This window comes from Dama dama, chromosome 14 (assembly GCF_033118175.1).
Source record: "Dama dama isolate Ldn47 chromosome 14, ASM3311817v1, whole genome shotgun sequence".
Lineage (NCBI taxonomy): Eukaryota > Metazoa > Chordata > Mammalia > Artiodactyla > Cervidae > Dama > Dama dama.
This window is the reverse complement of record NC_083694.1, coordinates 76,191,557-76,214,229: the sequence shown is the minus strand read 5'-3', so window position 1 is coordinate 76,214,229 and position 22,673 is coordinate 76,191,557. Positions and strand designations below refer to the sequence as shown.

Sequence of the window (22,673 nt, the reverse complement as noted above, 5' to 3'; positions counted from 1 at the left end):
CTGAAGTGTTCTGTTCTTACGTCTGTGTTCACTACTAGCCTTAAAAATAATCGCCTCAACTGCATGGAGCCCATTCCTCACGGCACAGGGCTGTGGCTTCGGGACAGCAGCATCTGTGTGACGCCGGCAGTGCCTTGTTCTCATCCTGAGAGCCAGACCCCAGCTCTGTCTCTGCTTCCTCTCTGAGCCTTAAGTCGCGGGACCCTTGCATTGTTCCTGCCATGCCAGTCCACTGTCTTGTGTCCTTTTCCTAAGTTAGCCCTTTGGGTAGCTTAGGCCATTGGAGAATCTTCTTCTCTGTCTCTAATGAGGTCATTAGGTCATCTCTCATTCTGAGTCACAGGTCACAGAACTAAGCAGTTGAGCGTCAGTGATCTCAGACCCACTGAGGATACTCCTTTTTGTTCTGCAGTTACCACATGTGCAGTGTGTTGTTTTTGGTGAATGTCTTTCTCTTTCCTGCTGGACTGTACAACATGTGCAAGTGGAAGCCCCGTTTCACACACCCTTCCATCCCACAGCGCCTGGCCCCTGATGCACAAAGTGTGATTATATGTTGATGACAGTGCTGGAATTTCTAACACCCACCAGCATATTCTTTCCAGAATTTGCCCCAGCAAAGCTTTTCTATACAAGCCATTCTCAAACTTTTTGGTCTTGGGACCCGTTTACACCTTTAAAAATTATCAGTGACCCCAAGGAGATTTTTTTTTGTCACATGTAACAGTATTTAACATACTAGAAATTAAAACTGAGAAGCTTTCAGAACATAAGAATTGCAAGCATACGTCCCACTAGCTGTCAGAGCCATGGTGACACGTCATGTAACCTTTGGAAAACCACTGTGTGCTCGACAGGGAGTGAGACCGAAACAGACAACATCATCTTCGTTTTGAAAATGAAATGGTTTGAAAAAGAAAATGGTTCTACTTTTGTAACTTCCAGGACTTCTTGGACCGTATTTTGAGAACTGTTACTCTGCATTATGTGATTTATTATGTAATTATCTGGCACGGTTTGCTAGGTTCTGTTGAATAGGTCCCATCAACTAATGTTTATTGTACAGGTAACAAAAGTTAAGCCCTGTAACAGCTGAATAAGTATAGTCTCTATCCTCAAGCATCTTAATAATAGGCAGGGCACAGTAACCCTTATCCCAGTGGCTGGAATATCTTATCTATATATATATATATATATATTTAAATACATATACATATATATATATGTATATATAGTTCATGTTAGAAAGCTGATGACGTGGGATTAAAGTGGCACAGAGACAGTTAGGATTCCTTCAGCCCAAGAGATCGGTTAGATAATGCAAGGAGAGGTGAGTGTGTTGGCTTAAAAACCAAGCACAGAAATGGCAAGATAAGATGACAGCCTCCTAGGGTGGGCTGCGTGCCTGAGTTTGGAGGCACAGAGGGGAATTGGAGGTGATGCCAGAGGCACCGATCCAAGGGGCTTTATTTGGTAAGCTGTGGAATTTATTGGCATTTTAAATAAGAGAATGACAGAGATGTAATTTGTAATATTCCAGTAGTGGTCTAAGGGTAGGGAAAAGCTGGCGTGGAGAACCTTCCAGAGAGCTGGTTAGCAGTGCATGAGGAATGGCGAGAGCTGGGGTGGGGTCAGGGCTGGGATGTCTTTTCAGTCTAGGAATGTTCAGAATGTACCTTGGGAATCTGGGAGGCTGCTTTAGGCTCTGTGCCACAGGTCACACGTTTGCTTCTGTCTTTCACGGCCTTGCTTTTCCTGTTCGTTAGCTGTGTGTGTGAGGTACTGCCCAGTTCCTGCAGCACGCCGAGGGGCGGGGCTGGGGAGGAGGGGCGAGTAGCTGGAGCGTGTCGTGTCCTGCCCCTGACTGCTGTCTCTCCTTCGCAGTGTCGCCTTTCCTCCTGGGCCGGGCCCTCTGGGCTGCCAGTCGTTTCACTGTTGCTATGTCCCCTGAATTGATCCAGCAGTTTCTTCAGGCAACAGTTAGTGGTCTTCATGAGACACAACCCCCGTCAGTTCGAATCTCCGCAGTGAGAGCCATCTGGGGGTGAGTACACCATCTTGGAACAAGCAGACCTGTCTTAAGAGAAAGCTGCTCAGGGTAGAAGTCCCAAACAGCAGTTGCTCAGGTCACTGTGTTGCTCGGAAATTTCTGATGAAGATCCTCCTGCAGGATAAATGTTGGCAGGACAGGGCTTCTGTGAGTCCCAGCTGTGTCCTGTTTATCCTCCTTTCCTTTTCAATTCAGTCCAGTTCTGGGACCATCTGGACAGCTCCCTACCCCACAGAGGGGCCAGGCCTGGGCTCTGAGAGAGGTCTGACTTTCCGGGGGCTGCACAGTGGTGGGGCAGAGCACAGAAGCGGGCTGAGAGCCCAGCCTGCCTGCTTGACTGATGGCATCTGTGCTAGAAACCAGATTTGGGATAATATGGCCTGCAAACTGTGTGTGTTTTCCCCAATTTTGCACCTTTCTCACAGCTCGTGGCTCAGGTAGTCCTTTATTTGTGCTCCTCCCCAGACCAGAGAGGCATTGGTGTTTGCAGGGGTGTTTTCAAGTTCAAACCTAAGAGCCTCAGTTGAGTCCTAAGAATTGCTTGAAACCCTAAAAACCCAGAGTTTACCTTCCGCCCGCCTGCACTGCCGCCTGACCTTCTGAAGCAGATTGAGACGCTGGGCACTGCTGTGTGTCTGTGGAGAGCACTAGGGTGCGGGCTGTCAGGGGAGTCTGAGCAAGGTGCCCTTGCTCTTATCCCTCCTGCGCCCACAGTTTGGCATCTGTCCAAGTGCGGAGCCGCCTGAGGACAAGGAGCGCTGTTGTGAGAAGACAGGCTCACATCCTGGCAGCTGACTTGCCAGCCACAGTCCTGGCTGTGGTGCCATTTGGCTTGATTCTGTCATCATCACCATACACCAAGGAGCCAGGGGGAATCTTACCCACCTGTGTAAGGAGCACAGACTGTCCCAGCTCTGGATCGAGGAGTGGTCCAGGAACGCTTGGAGAACATTGACTGAGACAGTTAACCCACAGATGAGGGAGCCTTTGTTGAAGTCCACAGTCCAGTGGAGACTCTCCAGCACGGCACTGGGGCGAAAAATTCAAGACTGAACACTTGCAAGAGGCTGGTCACTAAAGCCTGAAGGAGCTGACTGCTACTTCTGATGTGAAGACAGCAATGCAAGACGTAAAGGAACCTGAAGAACCAAGAAAAGATGACATCAGAAAAGAACACAGTAGTTTCTAACCAACCCCAAAGACATGGAGATCTGTGATTTATCTGATAAAGAATTCAAAATAGTCATTTTAGGGAGTTCAGTTAACTACAGGAAAGCATAAAAACTCAAGTTCTTGAAATCAGAAAAACAACTCACAGACAAAATGAGAAATTCAACCAAGAGAGAGAAATCATAAAAAAATAACAGATGAGTTCTGGAGCTGAAAAATATAGAAAATGACATGAAAAATGCCATAGAGAACATCAGTAGCAGAATGGATCAGGTAGAAGAAGACTGTGAAATAGAAGATGGGGCCTTTGAAATTATCCAGTCAGGATGACAGAGAATAAAGAATGAAAACAAAGAAGAAATGTGAACCCAGTGGTACCTTTACGAGAAATAGTAGATACATAATTGGGAGTCCCAGAAGAAAGGGAAGAAACCTTTTTAAAGAAATAATGCATGAGAACTTCCCAAATCTGAGGGGGGATTTGCACCTCCTAGTTTTAAAGCTAATATACTTCACCCCAGAATTTCAGCCCGAGGTGATATTCTTCAAGACACAGTGTAATAAAACTATCTAAAATCAAAGACAGAATTTTCAAAGCATCAAGAGGCAAAAACCTTTTTTCATACAAGGAAGCTCCTGTAAGGCCAACAACAGATTTCTCAGCAGAAACTTTGCAGGCCAAGAGACAGTGGAGCAATACATTCTAGGTGCTGAAAGAAAAAACTGCCAACCAAGAATACTTTACCTAGCAAAGCTGTCCTTCGTAAGTGAAGGCTAGATGAAGACTTTCCAAGACAGACAAAGCTGAAGGACTTCACCGCTAGACCTGCCTTCCAAGAAACACTGGAAATTCTTCAAGCTGAAATGAAAAGATGCATATTACTAATGTAAAAATATACAATATATTGCTACAGGTAAGTATATTATTGATTCAGAATACTCTAATACTGTGATATTATGGTGTTAACCACCTGACTCTAGTATAAAGGGTAAAAGATGAAAGTACTACAAATAACCAGCTTAATGAACCCAGGTCTCCTGCATTGTAGGCAGACGTTCTACTGTCTGCGCCACCAGGGAAGTCCTCATTATAACCAATACACAGTATAAGAGAGGTTAAATCGTGACATCAGAGACATTAACGGATGGGAGTAAAGGGGTAGAGATTCTTTATATCTGTACGATGCTTTATGGTGACCACAAAGCAAAAGTCTGTGATAGATGCACAAACAATAAAGAGAGAAGAAGGAAAGCATTTCTCTGTGGAAGATCACCATTCACAGAGGAACACAGCCAGAGGGGCAGTGGGGAACAGGGGGCCACAGGAGAGCCAGCAAAAAGTTAATAAAATGGCAGTTAGTAAACTGGCCTTACTTATCAGAAGTTATCTTAATATAAATGGACTAAATTCTCTAATTAAAGGTCAAATTAGCTGAATGGATTGGAAGAAAGAACCAGTTGAGACTACAGGTCTTAAGACACACAGGCTCAGAGTAAAGGAATGGAAAAAAGGTACTCTGTGTTAAGTAGAAACCAGAAGAGAGTGAGAATATCTGTACTTATATCAGCAAGTAGACTTTAATTCAGAAGCTGTTACATGAGACTGCCCATTATACAATAAGGGGGTTAATTCATCAGGAAGATAGAACAGTCACAAATATATGTGCATCTGCCATCAGAGCACCTAAGTATACCCAGCAGATATTAATATCTGAGAGGAGAGACAGACAGCAGTACAATAACAGCAGATTTATACCCCCTCCCCTTTACAGTGGGTGTTTGTCCAAACAGAAAATCAGTAATGGAACATTGGACCTAAACTACGCTTTCAGCCAGATGGACCCAGCAGACCTCCTGAGCAGCTCATGCAGCAGCAGCTGAGGCGCCCCCTTCCTGGGCGTGCGGGGGTGTGCTCCAGGACAGGCCACGATGCCCGCGTTGGTCAATCTAAGGTGGAAATCACGGAGTGAAGTTAGTTACAGCAGGAGAACTAGGAAAATCACAGATATATGGAAATCAAATACTACTTTTCTGAACAACCCGTGGGTCAAAGGAAAAATTAAAAGAGGAATCTAAACATGTCTTGAAACACATGAAAATGGAAATACAACATACCAAAACTTAGAGGATACAGAAAAAGAAGTTCTAACAGAGGAAGTTTATAAATGAAAACACTTAACATTAAAGCAGAAAAAGAAAAAACAATCTCAAACAACCTAACTTTCTTCCTCAGGAGCTCGAAAGAAAACAAACTAAGCCCCGAGGCAGCAGGAGGAAGATGAGAAGCCAGAGAGACAGAGGAAGAGTCTGGTGTTTTTAAAAGATAAAGTTATAGCTGGACTATAGCTGGACTAAAAAGGAGAGAGAGAACACTCAGACAAATCAGAAATGAAATAGGAGACTTTACAACTGATGCCACAGAAAGACAGAGGTTCATAAGAGACCACTGTGAACAAGTTATATGCCAACAAATTGGGTAACCTAGAAGAAATGCATAAATTCTTAGAAACATACAGCCTAGCAAGACTGAACCATGAAGAATTTGAAAATCTGAACAGACCAGTAGCTAATGAGAGTGAGTCAGTAACGAGAAGCCTGCCACGAGAAAAGCCCAGGACCAGATGGTTCCACTGGCGAGTTCTACCAGACGTTCAAAGAAAAGTAAATACCAGCCCTTCCCAAGCTCCTTCCAAATACTGAAGAGGACGGAACATTTCCAAACTCATTTTTCTAGGCCAGCGTTACCCTGATAACAAGGACACTACAGGAAAAGAAAGCAACAGGCCAGTATGCCTGATAAGTATCGATGCAAATTCTCAACACACTGCTAGCAAACTCAATTCAACAGCACAATAAAAGGGTCACACTCCATGATCAAGTGGGACTTATTCCTGCGATACAAAGGGCTCAACATACATAAACTAATTAATAAATGTAATATCAATTAATAGAATGAAAAATAAAAACATATGAATATCTCAATAGATGCAGAAAAAGCGTTTGACAAAATTCAGTACCCTTTCATGATAAAAGCTTTCAACAAAGAGCCTAGAAGGAACATATCTCAACACAATAAAGGCCATATATGACACCCACCCCAGCTAATACATTCAGCAATGAACGGCTGAAAGCTTTTCCTCTTGGAGATCAAGAACAAGGTAAGGGTACCCACTCTCACCACTCCTTCTCAACATAGTACTGGAGCTCCTGAGCAAAGCAGTTAGAAAAGAAAATAATAATGAGCTATGAGAAAGAGAAATTAAAAAAATAGTTGCATCAAAAACAAAATATCTAAGAATAAACATAAGTCACCAAGATGAAAGAGCTATACACAGAAAGCTATAAGATATTGAGGAAAATTGAAGACACAAATTAATACATATTTCATGTTCATAGATTGAAATAATGAACACTAATTAAATGTCCAAACTACCAAAAGCAATCTACAGATTCAGTGTAGTCCCGCTCAAAATTCCAATGGCATTTTTTACATAAATAGAACAAACAATTCCAGAATTTGTATGGTATCACAGTTCTTGATTTTAAACTATATTACAAAGTGATAGTAATCGAAATAGGATGGTATTGGCATTAAAAACAGACACAAAGATCCGTGGAGCAGAATAGAGAGCCCAGCTGCAAACCTGCACTTCTGTGGTCAGTTACTTTATGACAGAGGAGCTGAGAACACACGGGGGGAGGACAGTCTCTTCAGTAAATGGTATTCGAAAAACTGGACCCTTATCTTACACCCTGCTTATTTAACTTATATGCAGAGTACATCATGTGAAATGCCGGGCTGGATGAATCACAAACTGGAATCAAGACTGCTGAGAGAAATATCAGTAACCTCAGATATGCAGATGATACCACCGTAATGGCAGAAAGTGAAGAGGAACTAAAGAGCCTCTTGATGAAGGTGAAAGAGGAGAGTGAAAAAGCTGGCTTAAAACTCAGCATTCAAAAAGCTTACTTAAAGTCATGGCATCCAGTCCCACTACTTCATGGCAAGTAGATGGGGGAAAAATGGAAACAGTGATTTTCTTGGGCTTCAGAAACACTGTGGATGGTGACTGCAGCCATAAAATTAAAAGATGCTTGCTCCTTGAAAGAGAAGCTATGACAAACTTAGCATATTCAAAAGCAGAGACATCACTTTTCCAACAAAGGTCCGTCCAGCCAAAGCTACTTCCAGTGGTCATGTATGGATGTGAGAGTTGGACCATAAAGAAGGCTGAGTGCCAAAGAATTGATGCATTTGAACTGTGGTGTTGGAGAAGACTCTTGAGAGTCCCTTGGACTTCAAGGAGATCAAACCAGTCAATCTTAAAGGAAGTCAGTCCTAAATATTCCAATATTCATTGGAAGGACTGATGCTGAAGCTAAAGCTCTAATATTTTGGCCACCTGATGGGTAGAGCTGAAGAAGAGCTCAGTGGGAAAGACCCTGATGCTGGGGAAGACTGAGGGCAGGAGGAGAAGGGAGCAAGAGAGGATGAGATAGTTGGATAGCATCACTGACTCAGTGGGCATGAGTTTGAACCAACTCCAGGGGATAGTGAAGGACAGGGAAGCCTGGCATGCTGCAGTCCATGGGGTCACAAAGAGTTGGACACGACTTAATGACTGAACAACAACAGTCTTACACCATATACTGAAGTCAGCTCAAAATAAAGACTTGAACCTAAGACCTAAAATCATGAGACTCTTAGAAAAACCATAAAAATTAAACTCTCTGACACTGGTCTTGACAATGACTTCTTATATTTGACACCAAGAGCAGAGGCAACAAAAGCAAAAATAAATGAGTGGGACTACATCAGGCTAAAAAGGCACAGCAAAGGAAGCCATGAGCCAAAGGAAGAAGCAGCCTACTGAAGGAAGGACAATATTTGCAAACCATTTACCTGGTAAGGGGTTAAAATGCAAAATACATGACAGACTCATACAGCGCAACAGCAAATAAACAATTGGTAAAAAATAAATGGCGGAGGATTGGGAAAGACATTTTTTCCTAGAGAAGATGTACAGGTGGCCGACAGGTACATGAAAGGGTGCTCAGCACCTCTGGTTACCCGGAAAATGCAAGTCAAAACCACAGTGAGCTCTCACATCAGACTTCTCAGCATGGCTAGTATCAAAAAGACAAGAAGAGGACTTCCGTGGTGGTTCAGTGGATAAGAATCCACTTGCCAGCACAGGCACACGGGTTTGATTCCTGGTCCAGGAAGATTCCGCATGACGCGGGACAACTCAGCTCGTGTGCCAGAACTGCTGAGCCCACGCATTGCAGTGACGGCCCAGCACAGCCAAAAAAAACAAGCTAGTTATTTATTTATTTTTTTAAAGATAACAAGATTAATGAGGGTGTGGAGAGAAAGGAACACTTTTGTACTGTTGGTGGGAGTGTAAATTGGTGCAGCCACTGTGGAGAAGAGTTTGGGCGGGGGGGGGTCTTAAAAAAATTAAGAAATAGAGCTACTATTTGATCCATCCAGAGGAAATGAAAACACGATCTTGAAGCGATGTCTGCACTCCTGCACTCCCTGCTGTGCTGTTCACGCAGCCGGGCTGTAGAAGCTGCTTGAGGGCATCAGCCGAGGAGTGGGTGAAGGTGATGTGTGTCCCGTGGACGGAACTCAGCTGTGCCAGGGAAGCCTGCTGTCTGCAGCAGCCGGACAGACCTTGAGGGCACTGTGCTAAGTGAGATGAGCCGCACACTTTCCTGTGGAGGCTTCTGGAAAGGCCAGACTTGCTGTGAAAGAGAGCAGAAGGCCGGGGGTAGGGGTGAGGGCAGGGAGAGGTGGAAGGGAGCTCACTGTCATCCCAGGATGAGTCAGGCCTGAGGCTCCAGCGTGGAGCGTGCCTGTCGGCGGCCACGCTATGTGTAACGGAGAGTGGAGACCACACGTTCCCCTAGAAGAAGGGGGACCTGAGGGGACGGACGTGGTGATAAAGTGGATGAGGGAAAACCTGTACAGTGTGGACGTGCATCCAGGCACCGCAGCGCTCATGCTGACCATTTCATAGATGAAGTAATCTGCAGTAAAGCTGAGAAAAATTTACATTTTATACTACTTTATATTATAGTTAGAAAGAATGTGTGACGAGAACTTTTTTAAATAACTTTGAGTTCTCTGATTCCACGGGCAGGGCTTTCTTGAAAGGTGTAGCTGCTGTCCCTGGAGAAGTAGCGGAAGCCGTGACCATGCAGAGCAGAGAAGTGGCCTGGCCACGTTTTCAGAGCTGTGCATCGTGTGTGGAAGCGCTGACCCGGGGGTGAGGCCCCGTGAGGGAAGGGTCTCGCTGTACCTGTCCTCAGCCAGGGCTCACGCGTGGCCTTGCCCTCTTCAGTTCTGCAGCCAGGCTCAGCCCGGCTTACCTTCAGTGCGTCGCTGAGCCTGCCTGTCTCGGGTCACCAGTGCCCCCCAACCATCGTACCGCCCAGCTGTCCTCTCTCCTTACCCAGCTCTAGCGTCCGTTCAGGTCACGGTGTGTGTGCCACTGCACGCTGCCTCAGAGCGCTCCTGGACAGGGTGCTGGTGACAGATCCTTCACGTGGGCCGCGCTTCTCTGCCACATGTATGCCGACCTTTCTCCTCAGCTCCAGGTTCACGTGTGTGCTCCTGTCTGTACCAGGACAGGCCTGAGTACCTGAAGACTGACGGTGTCCATACTGAGCTTCCTCTCGACCACCTGCAGGCCTCCCCTGCCTGCTGCCCCTGTCGCCCTAAAGGTGCAGACCCCACACCTGTGGATCCTGCACCTAAAGCAGAGCTCTGTCCTCCCAGAGACACCAGCCCCTGCCTCTGGAGCTTGGTTCTCTCTCCTCCCACTTCAGCTGCCCCCATGTGTGCTCAGAGCTTCTCCTGCCTGAGTTCCTGCAGGGCCCCTCGAAGGATTTTGCTGCCTGCAGCCTCTGCCTGCTGCCATCTTTATTATCTCAGCTCTCAAACTGGTCTTTCTGGAATCGAATACTTGTATTTTTGCTGCTGCAACAGAAACTCTTGTGGCCCTGGTTATCGTCTCGAAGCTCTGGGATGCAGGTACCCAGGAGAAAGGCAGAGCATGCCGAGCAGTCCATGAGGCCCCTGGACACACAGCATTTTCCTGGGGTGTCGGTTTCCCTAAAGACTGTAGGGGAAAGAAGAAACTAGATGTCAGAAGTGGTTTGTGAAGGTAAAAATACTTAGACACACTGACTTCCAGAGTAAGGTTTAACCTCTTCAGTGTGGCATAGAAGGTCCCATGTGGTCTGAGCGCACAGGGCGGCCTCTCTGACCTTCCAGGCTCTGTGGACACTTGGAGTGGGCCCAGCCAGTCCCAGTGCAAGTGTCTGCCCAGCCCATTCTTCAGGAGGGGTGGTGCAGGGCATGGTGGCCTTGAGCATCAAGGCGCTGTGACCCAGAAGCAAGGAGTGGTCAGACCTGAGGTCCAAGCCCACAGGTGTGCTGTCACCGTGACCTGTGAACCCAGCGGCTGACACACAGATGTTATAAGACACCTAAAACTTAGACTAAGGGAAACCATTCATTGAGAACCTGGGGAGGGCCTTGTCTCCGCACTAGGTTCTTTTAACGTACAAAAACAGTGTTTTTATTGACTTGTTACTATCCTGTAGATAAGAAAAATTAAGACGTGGATGATGTATTTTTAATAATGTACCCCATTGGACATGGTGAGCAGCATCTAGTAAATGTTTATTGATTAAGAGGTTAACAAGGTAGAAGTATGTGTAACAAACGTTTTATTGAGGTAAATTTTTTTAAAACTTTATGTTGGAGTATATAGTTGACTAACAGTGGTGTTAGTGTCAGGGGTCAAGACGAAGATTCAGTCATGCACGTGTCTGCTCTTAAACTCTTTCACCGTTTAGATGGTCACAGAGTACTGAGTACAGAGCACTGAGCCGGGCTCCCTGTGCTGCCTGGTGGGGCCTTGTTGGTTACCTGTCTTCAGTACAGCCCTGTGTGCATGTCCATCCCAAACTCCCACTGTCCCTCCCCTCCACCCTTCTCCCCCTGTAACCGCAGGTTCATTTTCTAATCTGTGAGTCTGTTTCTGTTTTAAAACAAACATCTAAACCTCACAAATAGTACACCAAGTTTGTAAATATGAGTAAAATGTTTCTATAAATTGATCTAATTTTAGGATGCAAAAAGTACAAAATTTTTGTAACATGGAAGTAAAAAGTAGTCTCCTATTATCAATGAATAACTGTTGTATTGGAAGAGATTTAAAAACACTTAACTGGAAAATAACAAAAAAATACATATATATATATCTATCTTTATCTATCTGAGGAATGTGCCTAAAACAATAGTCCGAGGAAGCGTAATGCATTTGACTTAATATCTTAATGATTTGTATATAGCTGTGACTGGGATTTCATAACAGAATAGGGGGATGAAAGAAATTTTAAAGGAAATCGTGAAGACCAAAGCAGAAATACATCAGAAAACATAGAAATGGTGGTGCTGAAAATTCTAAGAAATAAAAGCTACAGAAAGATGTCAGAGTCTGGCGAGCTCTAGGAGTAGCTTCGTGAAGCCTGCCGCGGGGCACGCGCCGGGATGGCCGGAGCGGGCCTGCTGCTGAGCCGCCGCGCTTGTCTCGCTCCCCAGCTACTGCGACCAGCTCAAAGTCTCGGAGAGCACAGCCGTGCTGCGGCCCTTCCTGCCCAGCGTCCTGGACGGCCTGATCCACCTCGCGGCCCAGTTCAGCTCCGAGGTCCTCAACCTAGTGATGGAGACGCTGTGCATCGTCTGCACGGTGGACCCCGAGTTCACGGCGAGCATGGAGAGCAAGATCTGCCCCTTCACCATCGCCATCTTCCTCAAGTACAGCAACGGTACGCGGGGCGGGGCCGCGCATGTGCGTTAGTGCGGACGCGGGCCGTGAGTTAGCGCGAGTCTGGCTGTGTGTAGATCCAGACAGCAGAAAGCCCGTGCCTGTGACTCGATCTTTTTAGGAGCTGGACTAGAGGACCAGCAGTGAAGTGGGAGATTGAGCCACTAAGTCAAAAGCTTCCTGAAAGAAGAGGCCTAGAACTAGGGTTAGAGGGGAGCCGAAGAAGAGACAGGCAGAGGTCTATGATAAGGTGTTCATCGCGTGTTTTCTGTAGTAGCAAGTCTTTGGAAATAGAGAGTAATTACATCCATAAAATGGAATGCTGTGCAGCCATTAATAATCCAAAGAAATAATTAAAGCCATGGGGAGGTGCTCACCTTGTAGTAAGTAAATAGATTGTTTTCCAAAACTCATAGAACAGAATCCCAAATTTTGGTTTTATTATCAGAAAAAAACATTGAGGACGTTTATATCTGAAGAATGCATATTGAAGCTTGGAAGGGGGGTGGTACTAGACATTTTAGGCCGTGGTCCATGGGGTTACAGAGAGTCAGACACGACTTACGTGACATGCTAGACATTTTACTTGGTTGGTTTTTGCACTTAAAACGTGCCCTAAGGAGGATTCACCCTGCATGCGTACAGACTGCATTCTCTCTGCCCGTCACGTAACACTCCCCCGAGTGGCTGTGTTACTGCCTGCTTACTGCTGTGGTCATGAGCCTCTGAGTGGTTTCCAGTGCTCGTCTTGTGCAACTGTGTGTCTTGGTGCCCTGCACATTGAACGCTCCATAGAGGGAGAGTGTTTCTGTTGTTCTTACGTAGGTGAAGCACATTTAGCTAAAGTTCTGTTTCTTCACAAGGCTCTGCTGTTTGAAGGTTTTCTCTTTTGCCCTCAAGTGGCTTTGGGAGCGCCCCCAGGAGATGGCATGGAGTCCTCCTCAACATGTGGGACCCGGAAAAGTCAGTGTTGAGGCAGTTCTGAGACGGTGGTGTCTTCTTAACAGGCTGTCAGTGGGGGCTTCTTTTCTCAGCATTTGGGCTCATTAATGAATCCACGTTTCATAAGAATACAGGCATTAGGGATTTGTCCCAGGGAAAGAGGCAGGGTTTGTTTTCGGAGTAGCTGTTGCTGACTTGCCCCCGACTCCGTGAGGTCACATGCACTGCCTCCCGGGCCCCGGCAGCTGCCCTGGACCCCGGGTCCGGGTGAGAGGTTGGGCAGAAGCTGGCAGCTTGGGTGCGGGCCAGCAGCAGGCAGCATGGCTGGAGCACTCACGTCCTCTCTCCTCAGACCCTGTGGTGGCCTCGCTGTCTCAGGACGTCTTCAAGGAGCTGTCCCAGATCGAGGCCTGCCAGGGCCCCATGCAGACGCGGCTGATCCCCACGCTGGTCAGCATCATGCAGGCGCCTGCAGACAAGATCCCCGCGGGGCTGTGTGCGGTGCGTCCTCGTCCTTATAGGCCCGCGCCACCCCTGACCAGCCGTGATGTGTTCCCAGGGCAGGGGTGGCCCTGGGCGCGGGACGGTGGGGCCTCTCGTTCCCAAGGCACCCCCAGAGACGGGGCAGGGCTGCTGCGACACCACCCTGGCTGGGCAGTCCACTACCCTTCCATCTCCCCTACCAGCAGGCCGCCGCCTGAGGGTTGGGAGCTCGCCTAGGCCCTCCCTTCCCGCCCCTGAGGCAGCCTGACTCCTCCCCTGCAGACAGCCATCGACATCCTGACCACGGTGGTGCGGAACACGAAGCCCCCACTCTCGCAGCTGCTCGTCTGCCAGGCCTTCCCCGCCGTGGCCCAGTGCACCCTGCACACGGATGACAACGCCACCATGCAGGTACCTCCGCGCGGGGTCTGAGCCCCAGCGCGTCTGAGCGGCAGGCTGAGGTGTTTCCTGCCTTAGCGGTAGAAAGCCCTTCCACCTGTACTTGTCCAGAGGACCGGGGAGGGTTCCGACTGCTCAAAGGAGTGGGGTCCATGTGGCAGAAGAGATCCCAGCCGTGGAGGCTCGGGCCCCGAGAAGCCCTCTTCCGTCAGTAGAGTCGGCAGGGGGCGATCTGGGGAGGCTCAAGGCAGCGGTCTGCTCTGTCCCCAGACCTGGGCCCATCTCCGCTGCGGCTCGGCCGCGTTCCCCGGTACCAGAGGTGGAGGCTGGCAGCTGAAGCTCCTGCTCTGAGGAGAGAGCTGGGAGGCGGGTGTACGCGTCAGGGTCTGGAGCCCGCGCTGACCGGCTGCCGGTGTCCGCAGAACGGAGGCGAGTGCCTGCGGGCCTACGTGTCGGTGGCGCTGGAGCAGGTGGCGCAGTGGCGCGATGAGCAGGGCCACAGCGGGCTGTGGTACGTCATGCGGGTGGTGAGCCAGCTGCTGGACCCCCGCACCTCCGAGTTCACCGCCGCCTTCGTGGGCCGCCTGGTGTCCACGCTCATCGCCCGGGCGGGCCGGGAGCTGGGCGAGAGCCTGGACCAGATCCTGCGCGCCGTCCTCAGCAAGATGCAGCAGGCGGAGACGCTCAGCGTCATGCAGGTGCGGGGGCGCCCGCGGTGGGGCCTGGGCCTGTGTGCGGGTCCCTGAGCCGCTGTCCCCTGTCCCCTAGTCCCTCATCATGGTGTTCGCGCACCTGGTGCACACGCAGCTGGAGCCGCTGCTGGAGTTCCTGTGCAGCCTGCCTGGGCCCACCGGCAAGCCCGCCCTGGAGTTCGTGATGGCCGAGTGGACCAGCCGGCAGCACCTGTTCTACGGGCAGTACGAGGGCAAAGTCAGGTGGGCCCCGCGCTCCCCTGGCCCCGCTTCCTTCTTGCTGAACTGTGGCTGTGAGTAGCTGCCATCTTTAAATTCCCAGAAAACGGGATCTCTGCTGGCAAGAGCCCCTTCCCGGCCCCGGCTAAATGCTGCTGCTGGCTTCCTCTGTTTTTAAAGCCAGCTTTCTAACCACTTAGGCTGGACTTCACCCCCTGTTCTCACCGCCCCGCACACCTTCCGTGGCAGACGTCCACATGCTGCTTGCCCACTCTGGCTTTGCTCAAGAGCCGTTCTCACCGCCTGTCCTTAGGACCAGGAGCCCCTCTCGGTTCGACTCTGGTGTCCCCCAGCCAGCCTGGAGGCTCGTTCCCTCTCAGTCACGGTCAGGCGCGGCCCCTGGGGGAGGCCGACTCACAGACCCCTCTGCCCCACAGCTCCGTGGCGCTGTGTAAGCTGCTGCAGCACGGCATCACGGCCGACGACCGGCGGCTGCAGGACATCCGCGTGAAGGGCGAGGAGCTCCACAGCCCCGACGAGGGCGTCCGCACTCGCTCCAAGTCGGCCAAGAGTGCGTGGCACCGCCCCCACCCCCGCTGGGCTAGGACACCTGGGGGGGCATTCAGGAGGGGCTGTCAGTGATGGGTCCCTCGGGCGCAGCAGGGGACGCGGGTCAGCAGTGGAGCAGCGTGTGTGGTCCTCTTGTGGCTGCGAGTGATGGGACGCACGGTGGCCACCCCGCTCTGGGCCTGGGACCCCTGCATCCACGTCTGTGGTTGCAGCTGCCGTCCGACCCCATGCCATCCCCACGGCTGTGTGTCTGGGGCCTGTGGTGCTCTGACCTGCTCAAGCCCACGGTGTCCCGGCTTTTCTCACGGGCACAGCTCGTCCCCTTTCACTCCTGACGGCTGTTGTCTCTCCTGACCTCTAAACTCCTGTGATGTTCAGTACAATGAAGTTATTTAACATGAGCCTCAGGACTGGGGGCTTCCTGGTGGCTCAGATGGTTAAGAATCCGCCTGCAATGCAGGAGACCCAGGTTCAATTCCTGGGTCAGGATGATCCCCTGGAGGAGGGCATGGCAACCCAGTCCAGTATTCTTGCCTGGAGAATCCCATGGACAGAGGGGCCTGCAGGCTGCTGTCCATGGGGTCACAGAGTCGGACACAACTGAGCACTCGGCGCACACACACACTCAGGGCTGGGTGTGGCCTGGGGGTGGAGAGCTGGGTGCAGGGAGCAGCCCAGGACAGCCTCCTCTTTCCTCCGTAGACCCCGAGCGCTGGACCAACATCCCTCTGCTGGTCAAGATCCTAAAGCTTATTATCAACGAGCTGTCCAGTGTTATGGAGGCCAATGCCGCCCGCCAGGCCGCCCCTGCCGAGTGGAGCCAAGGTGCCCCGCGCCCCACACTCTCCCTGCCCACTGCTCTGTGGCTCACCTTGCAGGCCCGCATGGGGCTGGCTTCCAGGGGCTCCCTGCTGCGGCGCCGCCCTTCCCACCTGGCTTCTCTCAGGAGCCTCTCAGCCTGTTTCCGCCCACCAGCACAGTCAACTTTCAGTCAGACTTCCCGGAGGATCTGCTCATCCCTGGTTCTCCCTGGGGCTAGGGCGCAGAGACCCTCGGGGCCTTCCGTTCTGGCTGGTCTGGTGGGAGGGGAGGCGTGCGCCTGTGTGCCAGCTGCTTCTCCTCTCCGAGCAGATGACGCCAACGACATGTGGGAGGATCAGGAGGAGGAGGACGATGAGGAGGAGGACGGCCTGGCTGGCCAGCTCCTGTCCGACATTCTTGCCACAAGTAAATACGGTGAGTGCGGATGACAGCCGTGCACGCGGGGGGCCAGGAGGCGGGGGGTGTCCTCAAAGGGCGGCACCTGGGCTTTTGTGCCCCTTGAGCTCAGCCTCGTGGGTGACACTTCCCTGCCCGGGGCTGCTCCCAACCGGTCCTGGCTGTGTCTGCAGAAGAGGACTATTACGAGGACGACGAGGAGGATGACCCCGACGCCCTGACGGACCCGCTCTATCAGATTGACCTGCAGGTGCGGCGCCCTGTGAGCAACCGGGTCTTAGTGCCCCTAATCCCCCCAGTGCCCCGGCGCCCCCGCTCCCCCTTCTCTCCCCGGCACCCCCTGCTCCCCCTCCTCCCCGCAGTGCCCCCTGCTCCCCTTCTTCCCCCTGACTCCCCCTCCTCCCCCCGGCGCCCTCTGCTCCCCCTCTTCCCCCTGGTGCCCTCTGCCCCTCCTCCTTCCCGCAGTGCTCCCTGCTCCCCCTCCTCCCCCGGCGCCCTCTGCCCCTCCTCCTTCCCACAGTGCTCCCTGCTCCCCCTCCTCCCCCCGGCGCCCTCTGCTCCCCCTCTTCCCCCCGGTGCCCTCTGCCTCTCCTCCTCCCCGCAGTGCTCCCTGCTCCCCCTCCTCCCCCCGGCGCCCCCTGCTCCCCCTCCTCCCCCTGGCGCCCCCTGCTCCCCCTCCTCCCCCCGGCGCCCTCTGCTCCTCCTCCTCCCCCCGGCGCCCCCTGCTCCCCCTCCTCCCCCTGGCGCCCCCAATCCCCCTCCTCCCCGCAGTGCCCCTTGCTCCCCCTCCTCCCCCGGCACCCCCTGCTCCCCCTCCTTCCCGCAGTGCTCCCTGCTCCCCCTCCTCCCCCGGCGCCCTCTGCTCCCCCTCCTCCCCCCGGTGCTCCCTGCTCCCACCTGGTTCCTTTCGTGCCTCCTGGTTCATTCTGTCTGGCTCACTGAGCAAGGCTGAGGTTGGGGGGCACTCTGCTCCTCAGGTTCACCCAGTGCTGGAATCCAGCTTCCTGCAGCTGTGTTGTCAGAGTCCTGGGGTAGCACGCGAGGCGTGGTCCTGGGAAGTGCCTGTGGCACTCTAGATTTAACCTGGCCCACCCTGGCTGCAGCCCTCAGGTGTTCCCTCCCCGCCCTCTAGGCGTACCTCACAGACTTCCTCTGCCAGTTCGCCCAGCAGCCCTGCTACGTGATGTTTTCGGGCCACCTCAATGACAGTGAGAGGAGGGTGTTGCAGACCATCGGCATCTGAGGGCCTGGGCCGCGTGCAGCCCTTCCTGGCCTCGGGACTCTCTTCTCAGCCTGCAGTAGCGGCCTCAGGGCAACACTGACGGTCGAGGCCTGGCGGCCTGTGCCTCGCAGGATGTGCGCTGGAGGGCCGGCTCCTCCTGCCGGTGCCCTTCTGCGCTGCAGGCCTCTGCCAGCCAGGCCAGAGCACACTGCCCGGCGATCACATTCGTGGTTGTGGCTCCCTCGCTGGAGCACAGGAAGTCATGACCGTTCGTCTTCTAGGACAGACCTGGTGTTTCATAGGCCGTCTGACGTGTTCCGCTCCGACTCCCCTCACAGGGAAGTGGGCTTTCTGCCCTCCCCCGCGGATGCACTGGTCTCGGGGCTGAGGGGAGCCCCCCAGAGACCCCACTCCTCCTGCAACCCTGAGAGTCCCCGTCCAAGGAGGCCGTCTTGGTTTTGCATCATTGCATGACAGCTCCTCCCCAACGCTGTTCCTCGTACATGCACGCACACGAGGTTAGCCAGACAGATGGCAATTCGGTTTTCCTTTTTTAGAAAAAAAAAAAAAAAATGGAAAAACAAATTTTTTTTAAAGTCCACCTGCCCCACCATATTTAACATGCCTCTTGCACACACGCCCCACACACAGCCTGACGCCGAGGCTGTCCCTCTCCCTCAGGAACCCTCCAAGGTGGGGACGTTGTGGCCCTCACATTTGCAATGTGTATTTTTCTAGGAGAGTAAAGTGATCTTTACAAACGAGTGCGGTCTGCATGCTCTCGGGTGTCGGCACTGCCTCCTGCCTCCCAGAGGAGCCGCGAGGTGAGGGGAGGTCGGGCGCCGCTCCGCGGACTGCGGCTGAGCCCCCAGGAAGGGCCTCCTAGAGACGGAGCCACTGGCCTGCGCCCCTTTCTGGTCGTGCCCACACCAGTGCCCATGTTGAATAGCTGCGGAGTGTTGCTTAAGGCGGTGGTCTCACAGCAGGGGTCTGCAGGTGCAGCTGACTTGCTCTCAGGGAGGGGCCCTGGGGCTGCTGGGGGGCCTTGGGTCTCAGTGCCAGCAGGTGTGCCTGCTGGTCAGCGCCCACCTTGCCCCGAGTGGGAAGCCGGAGGGGCAGGTTCCCAGCAGGGCTACCAGCCTGGCCCCAGCCTCTCCCGCTGCGCTCCCCGGAGCCCTTGACGTGCAGGCCCTTCCTGTTTCCCATTTACCTTTACGGCAGGGGCACAGATGTGTTTTCCTTCTGTTGGAAGGAAGAGTATTTGGGGCGATATCCACTCAGTTGGGAGTGGAAAAGACCTCCCAGAGGCTAGTGGTCCTGACAAGAACTTACCCTCTGACTCCCCCTTCGTGTCCGTCTCTTTGGCCAAAGAGAACTAGCTTCGGTGTAGGATGGGTGGGGCTCCCTGGCTAGAAGGACTGGAGGTTCAAGGTGAGAAGTTGAGAAATAGGCACCCTTGGCTGAGGTCCTCCAGGCCCCGTCCCTGGAGGAGAGTGGCCAGGACACCAAGGTCTGTGGCCAAGCCACTGGGCCTCACAGAGCTCGGTGGGGAGGAGGGGAGGTGCAGACCACAGTGGGAGCCGGAAAGGACCTAAGAGTCCAGCTCCCATTCTGCCCAAGAGCGCCGGCCCACAAGCGACTAGACGTGAAGGATGAAGTTGAGGAGAACACACGATGCCAAACGGGCCTCAGTGTCTGGTTTTATTGATAGACCAGATAAAATCTGGGTGAGGTGAATCAAGAACATAGGAAAGCAAGCGACAACTGGCCACCGGCTCTGACCACAGAGTAGCCGTCGGGTGGTCTGTAGCGTGCCCCAGGGCGCTCTGCCCTCGGCCCCCGTCCTGTAAGTGGCCGATGAGGGGCCTTTTCACACCTTATCTTCCAGAAGACGGCTTGAGGTCATTGTCAGAAGTAAGTGCTGGACAAGGAGGGGGACACCGATCAGGTTCTTGGATAACAGGGAGTCCCTGGGAAGGCTGTTAACTTAGAATCCAAGCATCTCTACCAGAGCAAACGAGGGCAAAACCTCTGTTTAAGCTGTTCTCAAAGGTGCCGGTTGACAAAGAGTCCCTGTGAAAGCACCCAGGATTCCAGAGCGTAGAGAGCCACGCTCGCACGATCCTGTGCCCGTAACCAGCGTTGTGGCAGGAACTGTCCACGCGTCTACAAAGCGCCCGTGTAGACTGAGGCTGGGGTCAGGGCACGGCGTCCGGGGCCCTATTGGGCCACCTCGGCCTTCCTGTGCCTGCAGCAGGCCCACGGTGTTCTGTCCTGGCCTGCTGCCCAGCCAGGACTGCGTGGCAGAGGCTTCGCGTCCTCAGTGGGGAGGCCAAGTGGTGGGCTCAGGTCAGGTCGAAGAAAGAGGCTCGAAGGGCTGAGGGAGTCTGGCAGACAGGACTCTGCTCTGGAAGCTTAAAGGGGCCTGTACTTAGAAGGCGTCCACCAGGCCCGTGGTCACTAGGGAGATGGGAACACACAGCCATTTCCTGGCTCCTGGCTCCGTGGTTTTCCAGCAAGTACCAAGCCCCTCTCACGCCCCTTCCACCAGGAGCCAGTTTAGCTGGGAACGAGAAGCAGCCAGGGGGTGTGGGGACCTGACCAGATAAATCAGTTCTGGGCTGAGTGCCTGCTGCCCGAGAGGAGGGCAAAGGCAGTTCTCTCGTGGGGTGGGTAGGGGAGGTGGCTGACAGCCGCCCACCTGTCAGAAGCACGCGACATCAGGGCTACTCTGTCACCTGTGACCTCACCTAGATCCTCTGCTGAGGACCCTTGACCGTGGTGAGGGGAGTTAGGGACAGTCAGAAGCCCACATAGAACTTACAGACGGCCCTGGGTTCTCTGCATCTGAGATTCAGCCAACGCAAGACGAGGGGAGGGGTGGCCCTGTAGTTTCTGGTGGAGAAAGCCTGTGTCGTCGTCGAGCTGTGCAGTGGAGACCCATGTTGTTCCAGGGTCAGCCCTGGCCGTGCAGAGCAGGGACCTGTGTCCACGCCCTTTGCAGGTGGAGGCACAGAGATGGAGTCAGGGCTGGAAGCACAGCCCTCCCGTCCTCCCGCCTCCCCTGAGAACTCACCCTGCCTGGGTGCTGTGGCTGCAGGTGAAGACGGCTGGACTCCGGGCCCGCAGGCTCAGGCCGGAAGGCTGTCCTCTCCCCGCCCTCCAGCTGCTCGGAGCTCTGGGGGGGTTACGGTGACTCAGCTCACCTCACACCTGCTGCTGCTGAATTGTGGCCTTGGGGAGCCTTTGTGGGGACGGCTCCAGAGTCCCACCTGATGAGCGGAGCTTTTCCAGGGGATCTGCATGCCGCTGTAAATTGTATTAATCTGCTTTCACTAGGTTTTTGCCCCTCCACGTGTTCCAAGAACTTGGCCGAGTTCTTTGCATTTCCTTGCCTTAGTTGCTTTTGCAGGGGGAAAGCAGAACTCTTTGACGATAGCCTGCTTCTGGATGCCAGATTAAAACCCTGAGTGAACTGAGGTTAGGTCCAGGGTCTTAGGGGAAGCGAGGGAGGGAAAGAGGAGGAAGAGGGTTCCCAGAAGGAAGGGGACAGAAGTCTGGGGGCCCAACGCCAGCCAGGCACCAGCGCTCCCTGGAGGGTCCCCGTGCCTGGGTCGCACAAACGGAGGCTGCTGGATGTGCAGGCCCCCGGGCCCTCGACAGAGCCCCAGCCCCCCGCCCCGAGTTTCCACTGTGTGAGGTCCTGAGACCGTGTGACCCTGGCAGGCAGGGGAGCAAACTAGGGACCACGGCCTGAGCTGCTCGCCAGCTGGGAGGAGAGGCTGTCTGACCTGAGGTGACGGAAGGGAAAGAGGTGTGGCGTTTCTTGCCCCCGGATTTGTGGCCGCGTCCCTCCTCAGCCTGGCTTCCCTTCCTGACCTTGGGCTCACCCGCTGGGCAGGAGGCCAGTCCACCGAGGCCCTGCCAGGGCCCTCCCACAAATCTCCCACTGGACACGCAGAGAGAGGACCAGAGCCCCCCAGCTGGCTGACCTGCACTTGTGGGGGGTCCAACTGAACCCCCTGCTCTTACAAGTTCGGAAGCTGAGGCCCAAGGAGCCCTCTCCAGCCCGCAGGGCCGGGCTCCTCTGCCCTGGCCAGAGGCTCCGAGTAGGCTCCCTGCTGCATCCCGGCCAGGACCTCCACCCCCGCAGCCATGTAGGGTGAGCGGACGTGACCAGTCCGTCCTGCGGAGCCGTGCACCGGGGGCATGGACTCCGACATGGCCGCCCCGTGCCTGGTGGCGTGGGGCGGTGATGAGCCTGGCCCCCAGTGCACCGCTAGCCACAGCACCCAAGTCCGGCCCTACACGGCCAGGCTCACAAGGACGACCACCGTACCCACCTTGCAGAGGGCTCACGCGGGTCTCGGCTGAAAATAGAGCTCCGTGGGAAAGGTCATTGCGGGCGGATGCCCGTGTCCGCAAACCTCCCAGGAGAGGGAGTGGGCACAGACAGAATTGCTGCGAACAGAGCCTCCTGGCCTCCTCCCCTCGGCCCCAAAACAGCGCTCGTCGGCCCAGCTGCGGACCCAGGACGGTGCCACCCGAAGGTGACCTGGCACCCCCCCGGCCCCCCGGCAGGCAGCCACCTAGGGCTGGCCAGCGGCTGCCCCACCGCGGCCTGAGGCTGCCGGGGTTCAGCCCAGACCCCCCGGGCCCCGCAGAGACGCCTGGCACTCAGTTCCCTTCCTGCCAGGCTGCCCCCACGCCCCCCGCCCCCGAGGACAGACCCAGGGATAGCCATCTGTCCACAGCAAGCACGAGTCACGCTGGACACCAGGAGAGCCTCCTGATGAAGGAGAAACGTGTGTTTATTTTGGGCTAGTGAGCGCCTGTTCCTTCAGTGCAATGAGACTATC

General features: G+C 53.5%; 1 protein-coding gene across 1 annotated transcript in view; it reads left to right on the top strand.

Annotated features, from left to right (window-relative positions):
• IPO9 (importin 9) overlaps positions 1 to 18,578 on the top strand; it is a 37,003-nt gene extending 18,425 nt beyond the window's left edge. The window contains exons 14-24 of the mRNA XM_061161146.1: positions 1,885 to 2,044; positions 11,844 to 12,070; positions 13,364 to 13,512; positions 13,777 to 13,905; positions 14,316 to 14,591; positions 14,662 to 14,828; positions 15,242 to 15,375; positions 16,077 to 16,199; positions 16,506 to 16,610; positions 16,766 to 16,842; positions 17,725 to 18,578. Coding sequence (XP_061017129.1) covers positions 1,885 to 2,044; positions 11,844 to 12,070; positions 13,364 to 13,512; positions 13,777 to 13,905; positions 14,316 to 14,591; positions 14,662 to 14,828; positions 15,242 to 15,375; positions 16,077 to 16,199; positions 16,506 to 16,610; positions 16,766 to 16,842; positions 17,725 to 17,835 — 1,658 coding nt within the window. The 3' untranslated portion in view covers positions 17,836 to 18,578. The remainder of the gene's footprint in view (positions 1 to 1,884; positions 2,045 to 11,843; positions 12,071 to 13,363; positions 13,513 to 13,776; positions 13,906 to 14,315; positions 14,592 to 14,661; positions 14,829 to 15,241; positions 15,376 to 16,076; positions 16,200 to 16,505; positions 16,611 to 16,765; positions 16,843 to 17,724) is intronic.
• Positions 18,579 to 22,673: the final 4,095 nt, after the last annotated feature.